Source organism: Ambystoma mexicanum, chromosome 4p (genome assembly GCF_040938575.1).
Source record: "Ambystoma mexicanum isolate Mex_15411 chromosome 4p, UKY_AmexF1_1, whole genome shotgun sequence".
Taxonomy (NCBI): Eukaryota; Metazoa; Chordata; class Amphibia; order Caudata; family Ambystomatidae; genus Ambystoma; species Ambystoma mexicanum.
Window position 1 is genome coordinate 28342719 of NC_090927.1, and position 16316 is coordinate 28359034.

A 16316-nucleotide genomic window follows, 5' to 3' on the forward strand; every position below is an offset into this window, starting at 1 on the left:
ACTTGGGTTGGAGTCACAGAAGAGAACAAAAACGCCATTTTAGAATCGAGTCCTGGCAAAAAATACCAGCCGGCGAATTAATATTAAATAAATAAACCAGCGGTATGTGCGAGGCTATGAGAATTAAATAATTAAAGTTGGTAGCCTCGAACAATGGGAAAATCCCATAGGAATATATTCGCGGTCGAATATAAAAAGTAGTTTCCATTGCCACCAGCCAAAACTCGATCAGTGGGGACAGAGACGTGCCCCCTCGACTAACAGACCCCGGGGCAATCGAATTGCCCCGACCAGTACGTCCACAATATGATGGTTTGTACTGGTTTCTGTTCATAATTTGGGACCAGTAAAGCCAATGGTGACTTTACATGCCCTGGGAGACAGTAGTCAGTCCCAGGGTATGGAGTCTATGGTGGGGTGTCACTATGACACCCCAGTGTTACTGCACGGAGGGTGCTGTGTAACACACATAAAAACATATGAGACCCTATGGAGTAAAAGACCCCATAGCCCATGAAACACATTAACATTCAAAGGAACACCACAAATCATGTCCAAGAGTGGGAGAAAAAGAGTCTCACTCTTGGCAGAAGAAAAAAACAAACTCCAGAAATCCAGCAAAGCTGCTGGGGGACTCACTAGGTTAGGTTAGGAAATTCAGCCTAAAGAGAGAATTCTCCCTAACACTTGGCACATGAAAGTAAGCATCCTGAAGGTCCAATGATACCATCCAGTCCTGAAGCTGGAGGGCCTGAAGGATCTGAGAATGGGTAACCATCTTGAACTTGTCCTTCCTGAGGAATTTGTTTAAGTCTCTAAAGTCCAAAATGGGTCTCAATCCTCTGTCCTTTTTTGGAATTAGGAAGTACAGGGAGTACCAACCCCTGTTCCTCTCCGCTACAGATACTGGTTCTATAGCACCTTTCTCTAGCACGGTTAATATTTCCTGCATAAGCAGCGGACCTGGAACTTTGAAAGAGCCGCTCCCTGCTGGACGACTCTGAGGCTTTTTTAGAAAGGGAATGCAAGTAACCCTGGGCAACTGTTTCCAATGCCCATGCATCCGAAGTAATGCATCACCATTCTTTCAGATGCAGTGAGAGTCTGCCTCCTACTTGGGTCTTGTGAACTAAGATCTCAGAGAGGTTTTAAGGTGGCTGGAGCAGTGGCTGATGTAAAACAGCAGCTGCCTGGGCGGTTCTAGTACCTCTTCCTCGACCACCACAGGGAATCTTTTTTGACCTCGTTGATTCAACAGTTCTCTCCCCTTCCAACTGAGAAGTAAAAGCGAAAGGACCTACCCCTCCAAGATATCCTGCTGGGGCGGTTTTTGCGGCTGTCTAGTAGAGGCACCAAGGGATTTGGCTGCTGCTTTGGACGTCTGCAGCATCTCCTGGCTCTTGTCAGTCTTGCTACCAAATAAATGTGTGCCATCAAAGGGCATGCTAAGAAGTCTGCACTGCTCATCTAAAGCAAAACCGGGCTTGCTTAACCAGGCAAATCTGTGCATTACTATACTAGCCGCCATTGACCTGCTGACAGTAGTGTCGAGACCTGTCTGTAGGGATTCGCCATTGCGTCCTTCCCATCTTTGACTAGATTTAAAAATCTGTCTCTTTCCTACCCTTTGGGGATATGTTCAGCCGCCAATGCTATACATTCCCAAATTGTGAAAGTGAACCTGGCCAACGTGCACGTAGCATTCACCGACTTTAGGGCCATACGCCCCGCAGAGAAAACTTTCATCTCTTTCTGAGGGAATACTTGGGTATCCATTTTGTTTTGAGGTGGACGTGGCAGCCTGCACTACCAAACTTTCAGGAGTTGGATTTTCGTCAGATAACCCTAGTCGCTACTGGACACCCTGTATTTAGAGGATGCAATTCTTTTTTTATTGCCGGAATTAGATCTGCTGACTCCCAATTGGCATTTACCCGCCTTTGCAGAGCCACATGAAAGGGAAGAATAGGATCCTCCTGGGGGGCCTTTACCCAGGATATCTGCAAGATCATCCTGCTCATATATTGGTGTGGATCTTTTCCACCCCATGTATTCAACCACCCTGGACATTAAATGTCTGTAAGACCGATCTGCATGGTCATTAGGATAAGGTCTCCCAAATTCTAATTCTGGGGACGTATCTAGTCCACTTGCAATTTGCAGGGACTCCTGTAGATTTGTAATCCTTGATTCCTCTGTGATCAAGGGTTCCGAGACCACAGGTGTTCCTTATTATAGGCCAAAGGGACGTGAATCATCAGAGGAATGTGCTACATCCTCATAAATAGAAGAAAGTGATTCCAAAAAAGCCTTTCTTAGTAGAGGTGTGTATGATTTTTCAGTAATCCTCAATGGTGTCAATGGTTTTGAGGCTTGTGGCGTTGAGGACTTTTTAGTGCCCGATGAGGAGTCTTTCCGCGCCGATGGCGTTGATGGCTTTTTCCTCGAAGGAGATTTGTCTCAAATCAAGGGATCCTTTGAACGCTCTAAACGAGTCTTTTCCTTGCCTCTCGGGTTCGATGACGCACAGGTTTTGCCCTTATCTTTTTTCCCACCTGGGCATGGCTTTCATGAGTCTTCAAGGGGGTCAAGCCCCCATTCCCGAATACTTTCATCATTTTTACTCTAAAATGTTCCCACTCAACTGGAGAGGCTGCTTTCGTCGGGCGCTTGACCCATTCTGGGGAGGAACTCGTTGACGATGAAGACGGTGACCTATGGTGCCTTTTCTTCGAATGCCACAATGACGAGTGGTGAGAGCCAATAGCGTGATTGTGATCTTTTAGTGTTCTTTCGATGAAGAGAATTATTTCTTGACTTTTGAAGAACGTTTTTTCGAATGAGTCGTCGATGGGGATGGGGATTTAGACTTACCTGCCGCTAGCTTTCCTCTTCGCTCTTTCAGGGCTTTCGCCGTCATCGGTAGGCAGGCCTTAAAGTCAAAGGGTGACAGGAACCCAGGCACCACAGACACACCCGATGGGGGTTCGTAAGGGACATATTCGCCCCCCAATTTTGGCACTTCTTAAACCCCGATCTCAGAGTTGATGACGCCAAAGAGGATGCCATTTATATGATTTTTATTGAAGATTCTCGTAGGGAACCGAAGTGCACCGTATCCAAAGTGATAGCTTTCGTGGAAAAACGGAAGAGAAGCGAACGGTCGCTGTGCACGCTTTATACCATCGATGATGCCGACTTTGAGACCGAGGCCTCCGAGGGACATCGAGTTGACAGGTATCGATGCGCAGCACCCTCTGCTGGAAAACATTTCCAAAAGCAGCTGAAGCTGGATTTGGAAATATCATAAAATGAGGAATATGTAGGAGGACACAATCAATTCGAAAGAGTAAAAAACTAGATGAGAGGGAAAAAAAGATCCCCACTCACTTAGAGAAAAGGGAAAATAACCACCCAGTCCAATCAAAAGGTTCTGTGGTTGACACAGGTCCGGAAGATTTATCACAAATACGAAATTCTTATATAAGCCCACCACAACCTTGATTGTATTTGCTGCACATATCCCAATATTGAAAGCCTAGGGCTGTTCAATGCTATGTTACTAGGTCTTGCATCAGCTCTTGGAACATTCCTCGTTTTTGCTCACCAGTGCATGGAACTCCACGTGGTGTCTTCTCTTCAGGCTTGGGGGGAGCATGTTCTTCTGAAGCTCTGACTTCCTGAATCCTTAACACAATATCTGGTATAAGGATGGGAGAACCTGTGGGAGAAGAGAAACACATTTTAGAAATCCTAGAAAAGGAATGCTCCTCTTTTCACTATCTGACACACCCACAGAGCCAGTCCTTAAAAGTGTACAAAATATGAAGTCTTTGTGGAACATATAAAGACAGAAAAGCAACATGGGGTAGGAGGGGTTCAAACACCTGACACTGAATGAGCCTGTGTGGCAACCCTCCTGGCTCAATCTTGATATGTGCAGATCAATACAGGACGTGGGGTTTGTAGTCAAAACAGACCCAACAAACAAGCCATACATTCAGTCAGGTTTTCGATCAATGCAATTTTCCTCCCAAAGCATCATTCATTACTGCACGAAACGGCTCCAAACATCTGGAAATCCTTAAAGAGATACCACTGAGGCAAATGAATGACTTCCACCAATCTCCGCCCCAGTGACATGGGTGCCACGGTCACCAAATGTGACACTGCAGTAATGTGCATATGAGCCCGCTCTGAAGAATGGCCCTCTGGCCAGAGTGTAAAAGCCTTGGCTCTTTTGATTTTTAGTTTGAATAAAATGATGTGGATTATTCCATCTTAGAGGGGTGTGTTAGCCAGACCCCCCTTTCCTCAAACTACATGCCAAAATCATAATGTACACCTATCATCAGTCTCCTGATCTGCAGGACCTACTCTCCAGGGGGCAAAGCAGGTTCAGAGATCACATATGCCCTCTTGACAGCTGCCCTCAAAGTCACTTCAGCACAGAGGGTGCATTTAAAATATACACATCTGTTCGCAAATATGCTTATGCTGAATTACAATCATGCTGACAATGTATTTTTTAAACAGAAGCTTCACCCTAAAGAAAAGAACCTCCCTGCGACCAGGGTGCTGCATAGCAAGGGCCTGTGATGCAACTGGTCTGAGAATAGGTGGGGTTCGTGTAATAGAGGGGGCTCAGAACAGTTGGGGAATGATTCCAGCCTCTTGTTGCTCTCTGTACCTCTTCTTCCTTCCTGTCCCCTACACTTCCTTTAGTGCAAAGCACTTTGGGTATGATGCAGTCAGGCAAAGACCACTTTGCTTTCATCCATTCTCATGGAGCCTCTTTTCTATAAAAGAGTGGGTCCCCACTCCTCTATTCACTTTTGGCCACCCAGGATGTAGGAATTCCTTTAGAACTCTTTTGGGAGAGTTGATGATTTCAAAGTCCTCAAACATTGAGGTGAAGGAGTGTTCTAAGACAGAAGCAAGCTCTGCACCTTTCCCAAGCACAGGGCACATTAGGGTGACTCTTTCTGAGGACCAGTACCTGCTATTCTGTCCCAAACCTCCCAAGCCTGGGAGAGCATAACCTGAAAGAACAAGCCTTGTCCTAGAGAACCGACAGCGGGTCTCACAGCGTCTAGAGGGCCAGATCAGCCAGGATCCCTTTTCTATCGCATCTAACCACATTCAAACTGTGTTCACTGCACTCAAACCACATGGAGCCGCTGGTGCTGCTTTTGCCACTCGATCAAACTTGACTTTGTCAATCAGAGTATGTTACTTGCTCAGCTCGAACAACCAGCTTGCCTCTGCAGACAAAGCGCCTGCCTTTTTTAAGCCTGCATTGGATTATCAAGGTGACAAGGCATCATGAAGCAGATACAGACAACAGATTCAAAGTTCAAACAAAGTTGCTTTATTAACTTAAATGTCAGAATGGTTGAAGGACTAACTTGCCCTATGCTAAGGTGGTATTCCCCTACCTAAAGAAACTAACGATAGTCCGAGTTAGTAAGTTCAACTTAAAAGTCTGTCTGCTTCCAAAACCTATACTTGCCCTCACAACTAAAGCTAAGCAATGTGTAGGGATGTCAACCACAAATCAAGTAGTGTTCCAAAATAAAGTTCTGAGCTTCTTCCAGCTCCCGGCTTGTTTCCCAGCTCCCCTTCCCCAAGTTCAAGACAGTTCCACAAAGTCTCAAGGTTTCCTTCCCCAAGAAGATAACAGTTCAAAAAGGGCCTTGAGGTTCCCTTTCTCAGGGCAACTACAAAGTTCATAAGGTTTCCCTTGCCCAAGACGTCAGCTTGTCCAGCTTGCCAACTCACACTTAGTTTCTGTCTCTTCATATTCAAAACCAGTTCCCGGTCAATTTTATACTCCTTCTGTTTCCTTGACAATTCATACATATTGCTTTCTTTTGCTTCACTTAAGCGATCTCTTCCATACATGCAGAATTGGTATCTGTATGTTTCTTTTCACTTTCATAGATAGGGTATCCTTGGTCTAGGTTCAGTTGTCGGATCACACCATCCACCCATTACATGTCACGCAACCGGGAACTCTAGGCTTTCTTGCCCACACAGGTTCTTATATCCCTGCACCTGTGTTCTGGTTTACATTGGCTTTGCTTTCTCTTTGCCAGTCTTTTGGCTTTGCCAGAATGTGTTCCTTCAGACAGTTCACTCTGTGGGGTTCTCTTCCCTTCATCACATACTTTCACACTCTTCCATAATATGCATTACTTGCTTCTCATTGTATTTCATGAGATTTGTTCTTTGCCTTTCAATATTTCACGAGTTCTTCACACAAGCTTGCATTTGTAAGAAACCTGAAGGTGTTTCACTGACTAGTCTCTGGGGAACGGTCATCAAGGTGGCCAGGACACAGTCATCCCTATTGGATCCAGTTCCTGGGGGTAGTCCAGTACGCAAAGATCACCTGAAGAGGGGGATCCCTCGGGGAGTGGAAGTGGGAAACCGACGGGTGAGACGCGGTACCGCCTTCCATATAACACCTTTTCCCCATCCTACCCCGTAGGATATTCTGAAGTTCTACCCCCTAACCCCTTTCCCGACACAAACACTTTCTTACACCAAGAAAGACAACGGACTAACACCAGACCTGTTTACCTGACATGTCCCAACACAAGTGTCAGGCATAGTCAGGTAATTGACAATAACTATAAACACCTGGCGGCCCTTTCCCTTCCCCACAGGGATAAAAGATAGAGAAAGAGAGCACACCTTGAGCAAGGCAGACCGCACGACGAGGCAGCTATTCAAGGATGGCAGTTCAAGAGGAGGAGAAAGGCGGAGAGAACCGAAAGGACTATAAGGAGGGAAGTGCCCTTGCCCTTTTTCGAACCAGACCCGCAAAGCCTCCGTGAAAGAAATCATAAGGCCGGGAACAACAGCTAGCGTGTGGTGTAACTGATGTCAACGTTGCACAGAGCCCTCCTACACTGATAACCAAGTCAGGGAGAGACGTTTGCTACCGTGTACCGTCTTCTATATCAGAGCCATTGATTCGGAGGAAGAACCGATAGTAAATGGAACTGTGTTGAGCGAAGGTTGCAAATGGCAACATAATGTGAATCGAAGAACAAAGTCTTTGGGTCTCATTATGAGTCCGGCGGTAGCCGTGCCGGTAAATACCCGCACGGCTGCCGCCAGAGTCATTTTTATTCAGGTGCCCAGTAATGGGGACTTACTGAGGCATAGCGGGCTGGCGGTCCCTCCGGCAGGGCGCTGGAAAAAGAAAATCCCCATTCCCATTCAAGTCCCATTGGTCTCAATGGGAATGTGGAGTACTAATGCACCGGCACTGTGTGCAACACTGCCGGTGCATCCGTCAAGGTCTGCGAGCGGGTGCCGTTCTGCCCGCCAGGTCTGCCCGCTCTCAGAACTCGTAGTTTCCCTATCTGGCTAACATACAAAGGGCACCATTACAAGTTTGCCAGTCCAGAAACAACGGTACTGGTAAGCTTGCCGGTACCGTTGTTCATACATGTGTTTCAGCCTTGTTGGGCCTCATCAGTGAAGTGGAGCTGTGCCTCTCTGAGCACAGTGAGCAAGGGATCCATGTCTGGATGACCCTAGGAAACTTAGGGGGACTAAAAGAGACTTAGCCACCAAAGGTCCTGATGTCGCTGAAAGGAACTGTAGCCTCGTGCTCCAGAGTCCCGCCTTCTCCCATGCTAAAACGTGGGGAAGGGAGACCCCCGGATATACCATCCTGACTCATCATTTGTGAACACTTCTTTCTTTTCTTGTGAACATTATCCCACACTCAACTTAGTGGTAAGGATTGGTAATAGTTTTTTTAGTAATGCCCTTTTTTAGTATAGCCCTTTTTATTTGTCAAGACGCCACTAGAACTGCCTTATTATTGTTTGATGGCCGTAGCTCACTCACATCTTAGATTTAGGTCTAGATTAGGCATTTTTCTCACCCATTTATACAGTTTAATAAACACCCTTGAACTGTGATCACTTGTATCTGTCTTTACTGCTGCCACCATGAGTTGCTTACACATTACATTCATAGATTTATCAAAACTTTCCATTAGTTCGGTATTCAATAGTTCTTAGTTTCTATTCTTTCACTTGCAGTTCAACTAGTTTGTATAGTTCACTGCAACCCTTCACTTTGGGTTCACTTCTGTTTGCAGATCTCGTTACGTCAATTCGGAAATTACTTTTGCCCTGTGCAGCCCTAAGGAGCACCCCGGGACGAATGTTCCCTTTTGTGCACTTACCGATTCCTGGCAACTCCTCTGGGCGACTTCTTTCCTCTTCTTCTGCTATGCCTACAAGTCTTGGTAGGATTGCAAGCTGTGCTCGCACTCTGCTATTCCCGCAATGGGTTGCCAGTAGCTCCACTCTCCGTTTGGGGACGCTGCTGTGAGCTTGCGTGTCTCACAGCTCCTTCTGTTGGCACCTGACCAGTGAGGCTCCAACCACTGTGACCCTCTCGCGGCCCGCTCCAGCCTCAGCGCCACAGTCTCCCCTGGGTATTTGCCATCGTCCTTGGCTCCGGGCAGGACCTTCCTCGGCTGCTTCTGTCTCAAAACGATTTCTCCCCTTGCAGGACCGAAACGCTCAGCCAGACTTCTCTCCTGCTGGTCTCTCTCTCCTGATTGTCGGCCCCACCTCCTTTTATGCACCTGCAATCATTTAACAGGTTGCAGGTGAGAATCCTTAAGTCTAGTTGCCTGACCATAGTTTTAAGTGTTCTCTGGACATGCCTCACCCTCACAACAGTCTTCAGGCCTCTTCCTCGTCTCAGTAACAGAGTGGTGAAATTACATGTTAGTGTGTACTACTCCTGTCCGCCTCTTCCTCGTCCCAGTACTAAAGTTGTATGAATGAGGGGACCTAACTGGGAAGTGATTGGCAACAGCCTATTAAAGGCAGTGGGAGGGTAAGGCTGGTTATCACAGGGAAAACGGCCCTACCAAATTGATTCTAGGTCTGTATTTTAACCTGCTGCTCCACCAAAATGATGTATCTAAATGCGCTTTTAGCACGCCGTACCAAACCGCTTCTACCTTGCACGCACAAACCGGACTCAGCTGCGCTCCCACATAGAACCAGCAAAGCCAGTCTCACTCAAAGGCCAGGCCGCAGATGCACAGGCCACACCCCATTAGATAAGCCTGAAGTACTCCCATGTACTGCCAGTGCTTATGTGGTCGGCAAAAATGTAGTCTTCTCAATAGCAGGCCATTGCCTGCACCATCCATCCAGCACTTGGCCAACCCCGTTCCTCCCAGCTATCACCATCGGCCCCCCAAAATCGCCCCCTCCTCCCAAATGATCCTCCAAACACTACCCAGCCCCGCCCAAACAAGGAACGACATGCTAAGCACAAGCACCATCAGAGAGACACCCTCCCAGCACCCACAGCAATGAGAAATAGGAACCTCAATGCAAGGTCCTGCGCCAGTCACTCAACCACAAAGGCACTAAACACAATCACACCAGGTCCTTGGCCGCTCAAACTCTGGACATCAACAACCTCATCATAAGCTTGAACCTAGACCTACTGGCTATCACGGAAACACGGCTTCACCAAGCCTCTGGGCCTGCACTATCACTAGCACTCTCCGAAGGCTTTTCCATCCCCAGATGCGATAGAACAGATTCCCGAGGGGGAGGTGGAGCTCTCATACATAGGGATTCCCTCAGGATAAGACCCCACAGCTCCTCTACAGAAGGCCACTGCGAACGGCTATCAGTTAAACTCTTCACGCAACTACGGAGACTATCACCATACACATTCTATACCGCCAGCCAGCGTCTTCTCCTACTTTTGCGGAAAACCTCATCCACACCATAGGGGAAAACATCAAACCCACCACTAGAGCGATAATACTAGGAGACCTCAACCTAGGCCTCCATGATCCATCAGACCAGGCAGCAACAGGTGTCGCCAACACCCTCTCAAACCTAGGCTTCAAACACTGCGTCACAGGCTCCACACATATCAAAGGCAGAACCCTGGACTGGATAGCCGACCTGAACAGCTTAATCACCATCACCTCAAACAATCCCCGCCCTTGGGCGGACCATCACGTCACTGCCTTTACCTTCCCATCACTCAAACAAACCCCACCCACCCCTCCACCACTACCACATGAAGCTCAAAATAAATCTCTAAAGAATCTATCTCGCCTTACCTCACTCCCCTAGCTCTGGATAACCTAGCCTCAAACGACCCTAAACATCTAACTGCAATGTACACAAGCACCTTCACCAAAGCCACAGACTCAGTAGTCCCACTCATCCCCACAAAAACGAAACAGACTGGTTCACCCCCTAGCTCCAAGAACTTCGCTCACAGAAAAGACAAGCGGAAGCTCTCTGGAAATAAAAACCTGCAGAACTCCCCAGACTGGCCTTCAAAAAGATTGCTAAAGAATATAAGCACGCCATCACGCCAGCCCAAGCAGCCATCTACAATGCCAGAATAGTCAAAGTGAATTCCAACTCGCAAGAACTGTTCAGAATGCTATCACATCCCTCACCGATCAACAGAGAATAAACATGGTGCACGAATATATACAGAACGCTATGCGTGCCAAAATCCGCCTACTCCAGAACAAAATCATATATAAACGAATCAAGACTAGTCCTATCAACCCTCCCCCCATCATCACTCCTCACACTACACCATCTTTTTGCTTTAGAGAAGTCTGGAAGCAGCCAATATCCTCAAAAACCTGAAACCAACCAAATGCTAAAGAGACATATGCCCAGCATCAATCATAAACGACTGCTCAGCAGTCCATGTCCCCTTAATGACAAAATTCATCAATGCCTCATTCGTCCCAAATCTTGGCCCAACAGAACTCAAAGAATCATGGGTCCTCCCATTACTAGCAAACCCTCACTAGGCCCAACAACTGCCACACCATCACCACAGTACCATTCCTGCTAAAACTCCTAGATCCAGCAGCCTACAACCAACTCCAACATTTCCTAGAATTCAATCACATCCTAGGGATGCAACAATCAGGTTTCCGTCCTGGCATGGCACAGAAACCGCACTACTTTACACACCCAAATGGACGCCTTCAAGGATGAGGGCAAACCAGCACTCATCCTTCTACAAGACCTGTCGGCCGCGTGCAATAGGAGTACCGTTCATTTGAGACAGAGTGCAGCTTTGGAATGTAGACATGCTGCGCGATAGGTAATTGTGAAGTCGAACATGGAAAAGAACGTGTGCCAGCATGCTTGTCTGGCTTTCAACCATTTTACGGATTTAAGCGCTAGCAAATTGCGATGATCCGTAAAAACCTGTACCGGATGGTTTGCACCCAACAGAATATGCACTTCTCTGCCTTGTTATACAGGTGGTCTTCTCTGAGGTGTTGCAGAACAGCGCAGACATGGAGAACGTGCTGATCATATGATGGGGAGTAGATCAATATATCATCCAAATTAGATTATGACAAATTGGTCTAATATGTCCTCGAACTCGTCATTCATAAAAAACTTAAACGTGGCTGGGTTGGTGCAGAGACCGAAGGGCATAACACAATACTTGAAAAGACCATAGAGTGTCTTGAACGCTGTCTTCCATTCGTCTCCCTTCCCAATTCTGATGAGATTGTAGGCCACACGCAAATCTAACTTCGTGAAAATGACAGTTGAACCTAGCTGATCCAGGAGGGCGGATATCAGTGGCAACGGATATTGGTTGCTTACTGTGATGGCATTGAGACCCCGGTAGTTAATGCTCCCTGATTTTGAGAGATGAAAAACATTGGCGATGAAGCGGGAGACCTAGAGGGCCGAATGAAACCCATGAACAAGGCTTTATCTATGTATTCTTTTAGAATGAGGTCCTCTTTCTGGGTGAGAGAGTTCACACGACCGGTAGGGACCCTGGCATCAGGAATTAGGTCAATGGAGCAGTCATACGGCCTATGTGGAGGCAGCTGCTCGGCCATACCTTTGTGAAAGACATCTTTGTAGTCGTCGTACTTCTTGGGAAGGACCGTGAGCTGTGTGGTCGGGATAGCTCAGTATAATAGCGGCAGTATCGAGTAAAGGTCGACAAGTGCCAACCTGTTGTGAGGTGTCAGTACCAAGGCAATGGGTCTCAGTCCGATACAAAACGGATATCATGGTTTTGCCAATCAATGGCGGGATTGTGCTGAGTTAGTCAAGGGAGACTAAGGATGACCTTGAATTGGGGTGCAGTGATCAAATCAAAGGCGATGGACTTACAATGTCAGCATTCAATAGACATGTTCAAGTCTGAAGTGCGTTCTGTCACCAGACCAGAAACGAGGGCTGTATCGTCCAACGAGTTCACAACCTCAGGTTGGGGTTTAGTGAGGACGGGAATACCCATCTCATGGGCGTACTGTAAATCAATGTAATTGCCTGTGGTGCCTGAGTCGATAACGGCCAATGTTTTCCATGGTTTATCCGAAGGGAATGAAAACATAACAGTGGCTGTAAACCGAGGTACAGAACCGGTACATGGGGAGTCCGGAGTTGAGGAACTCAACAATCAGACTCCTTTTACTGTCGAGCTTTGGCGTTTCCCGGTCTCCCGGCTGGGTTTTTAGGGCAAGACTGTAATAAATGTTCAGCTGAGCCACAATACATACAAAAGGTTATTTTTTCCTACGGTTATCTCTCTCTGCAGGTGATGGGGGATCACGCACTGCACCGATTTACATCTGTTTTGCGTCGCCACGTACCAGGGCTTCGGAACGAGTGGGAACCAAAGGCATCAGCCTCTTCTCTCCTTTCCTTTCTGCCTTTCTGGCATCAATCTGAGGCCCCAGATCCAGCAGAGCAGGAAATCAGTAGAAACCACTGGAACAGTGGTCAGAGTGTCTTTTAATGAATCAGAAAGGCCTTTGTAGAAATTAGCAGCATTCTTGTCCTCGGGCCCCCCGGTTTCCACTATCAACTGATTAAAACTAGCAAGGTAGGTTAGTAGAGGAGTCTGCACCTGTTGAAGATTCAGCAACTCTAGGTCAGTGGTCTGTGTTTTATATCATGTGTCGAAGACACAACTCATGGCAGTAATTAATGCGTAACAGTCTTAGAGCATATAACTGTTTTTCTCCAGTAAGAGGTTGGCTCAGGTTGCAGCCATACCACCCAGGTATGATAATACAAAGGGGGCTTTGGTAGTGGAGCCAGGGAAGGAGGCCGGGCAGCACAGAACGTGGAGTTTGCACTGTTTAAGGAACAAGTTACTTACCTGTAACTGTTGTTCTCCATCATGGCATCTGGCATGGATTCACATGCTCATGAATATTCCCCGTCGTCAGGCTGGGAATCCTCAGTAAAGAAAAAATCAGTTTCAGTTTCGTTTCTGAACTGTCTTTCTACTAGTAACCAATCACTGGTCTCTGGGTCATACCAGCCCTAGCCAATGACTGCCCTCTACCTAAGCCCCTCCTCTGGCAGCCATCTTCAGATTTGGTAGCACGTAAAGTGGCAGTAGGACCAGGAGAAGAGCCGCAGAGGTGTAGGAGGGAGGGTTCTCATGTGAATCCATGCCAGACCCATGCTGGAGAACAACAGTAACAGATAAGTAACTTGTTCCTTCTCCAGCATGGGGTCTGGCATGGATTCACATGCTCATGAATATAAGAATACATAGCATTACACACATGCACAACCACTGGAGGTGGCAAGGCTCAACATTAAGCATTTCATCAACTCAACATTAAGCAACTCTTACCTCCTCACCAGGCCCACCTTCAGGCGAACAGGTTGCGCAGGACTGCCTGGCCGACCCTGGACTCCTCCCTTGAATCCCGGTTGACGCAGTAGAATCTCGTGAATGTGTGTATCGACCTCCACATAGCAGCCTTGCAGATGTCCAGCAGGGGCACACCAGACAAGAAGGCTGTGGTAGCAGCGATCGCTCTGGTCGACCGGGCTCTCGGACGGCCCGGGCAACGGTCGGTTTTCGACCGGTGACAGTGCATGATGCAGCCGGAAAGCCATCTGGAAATGGAAGCCTTCGGTAGGGCCTTTCGTTGGTTCACAGGTCCAAAGTTCACAAACAGTTGTGATGTCTTCTGAAGGCTCTTCGTGCGGTCCACGTAGAACATCCAGCGAGTGCAAAGTCCTCTCAGCCGGCGATGAAGGCGACGGGAAAAAAACAGGTAACACCAAGGGCTCGTTGAGATGGAAGTCCGACGGCACCTTGGGCATGAAGGAGGGGTGCGTCCTCAGCACCACCCTCGTCTCGTGGAAAGTCAGATATGGAGGTTTACAGGAGAGGCCCTGGATCTTTCCCACTCGTGGTGTTGCGGTGATGGCCACAAGAAACGCTGACTTCCATGACATGAACTTCAATGGTGCCGAATGCAGCGGCTCGAATGGTGACCCCATAAGCCTGGTCAGCACCACGTTGAGATCCCACGCCGGGGCCGGAGCCTTCACCGGCGGGAACGATCGGAACAGTCCTTTCATAAACTCCTTCACCAGGTGATGGGACCATAGGGACGAGCGCCCCGGAGTTCTGGTGTAGCGGGAGATACCCGCCAGATGGATCTTGATGGAGGCATGCGCCAGCTCCGCCTCGCCCAGCGATAGCAAGTATAGCAGCACTTGAGGGTCTGTAATCCACAGAGGGTTAATCTTCTGTGCACGGCACCAAACAGAGAACCTCTTCCATTTGTGCCCATAGCACTTGAGAGTCGAGGACGCCCTGGCCTTTGCAAGCACCTCCTTGCAATCTGCCGGATATCGTACCCTCTGAATTCTAGTGCTGTAGGAGCCAGGCCTGCAAGTTCAGTGACCCCGGGTCGTGGTGGAGAATGGCGCCTCCTTCTCTGGCGAGAAGATCCGCGTCCGTCGGCAGTTTGACTTGGGGGGACACTGACATGTCCATAAGGTCCGGGAACCAGATCTGTCTTGGCCAAGCCGGTGCGACGAGGATCATCCTGCACCGGGATCGCCTGAGTTGACTGATGTGTCGCAGCAGCAACGGCAACGGTGGGAACGCATACAGGAACAGGCCGTCCCAGGGGAATGAGAAGGCATCGTCCATGCTCCCCGGCTGGGGAAACCTGCTGGCGAACCTTCGGCACTTGGCGTTCGTCGCCATCGCGAACAGGTCGATTATGGAATTGCCCCATCGTCAGAGTAGGAGCTCCACTTGATCCTGCCGCACCTCCCACTCGTGGCACGAGCGCAGCTCCGTGCTGAGTGAGTCGGCAATGGTGTTCTTGATTACTGGTAGATGGAAGGGTACCAGGAACATCCCTTGGGCGACGGCCCAGTGCCACAGATCCTGCGCTTCCTTGGATAGGGCTGGGGATCTGGTGCCCCCCTGCTTCCGGATGTAGAACATCATGGTGTTGTTGTCGGTGAAGACCTTTACTACTTTGTCCTTGAGGGACGGAAGGAACGACCTGAGGGCCCAGAACACTGCACGGAGCTCCAGGACATTGATGTGCAGTGAGCTCTCCTCTGGGAGCCAAAGGTCTCTTGTGTGGAGATCCCCGGTGTGCACTCCCCATCCCTCCAGGGAGGCGTCCGTCGTCACCATTTCCTGATGTGCCGGGGTCTGGAAGTCCATGCCCGCCGCCAGATGCGCACGGGTGCCCCACCACCGGATCGCTTGGCGGAAAGTCTCGTTGAGTAAGATCCTGTCTTTGAAGCTGCCCGCCGCTTGCATCCAACAGGCGTCGAGGAACTCCTGTAGTGGTCGCATCTGCAGTCTGCACAGGCACATGAGGTAGATGCACAAGGACATCATGCTGAGCAGGGACTTGATGGACCTCACCCTGGCCACGTCCATGGTTAACAGCCGTTGTACCTTGCCCAAGATGGCTTTCGTCCTTTCCTCCGACGGTGAAGCCAATCGCGCCACTGTGACGAGCCCAGGAACAGGGCGACTTGCGATGGTACCAAGTGGGATTTTGCGAAGTTGATCGAGAATCCCAGATCCGTGAGCAGTTGGACGGTCTTTGCTGTGTGATCGACGGGGAGTTTTCTTGACTTTGCTTGGATGAGCCAATCGTCCAGGTAGGGGTAGACGTGGAACCCCTGCAGCCTCAGCCGCGCCGCCACCGGTGCGAGGCACTTGGTGAACACCCTGGGCGCCGACTTCAATCCAAGGGGAAGGGTCTTGAATTGATAGTGTCGCCTTTGGACCACAAATCGCAGGAATTTCCATGTCCTTTTAGAATGGGGATGTGAAAGTAGGCATCCTCCAAGTCCAGCGACGATAGGAAGTCGCCCTCCTCCGGCTGTCTCAGCACGTGCTGGAGGGTGACCATCCGGAACTTCTGGGACTTGATGTACTTGTTTAGACGACGAAGGTCCAGGATGGGTCTCCAACTGCCGGTCTTCTTCCGGACGAGGAAG

At 48.8% G+C, this 16316-nt stretch overlaps 1 protein-coding gene across 2 annotated transcripts in view; it reads right to left on the reverse strand.

The window, feature by feature from the left end:
* The window catches only part of LOC138452926 (uncharacterized protein KIAA1958-like), a 523224-nt gene that overhangs the window by 156972 nt on the left and 349936 nt on the right, over window positions 1-16316 (reverse strand). For both annotated transcript variants that reach the window (XM_069605281.1, XM_069605283.1), the window contains one exon: window positions 3608-3721. In XM_069605281.1, the coding sequence (XP_069461382.1) occupies window positions 3608-3721 (114 nt within the window). The remainder of the gene's footprint in view (window positions 1-3607; window positions 3722-16316) is intronic.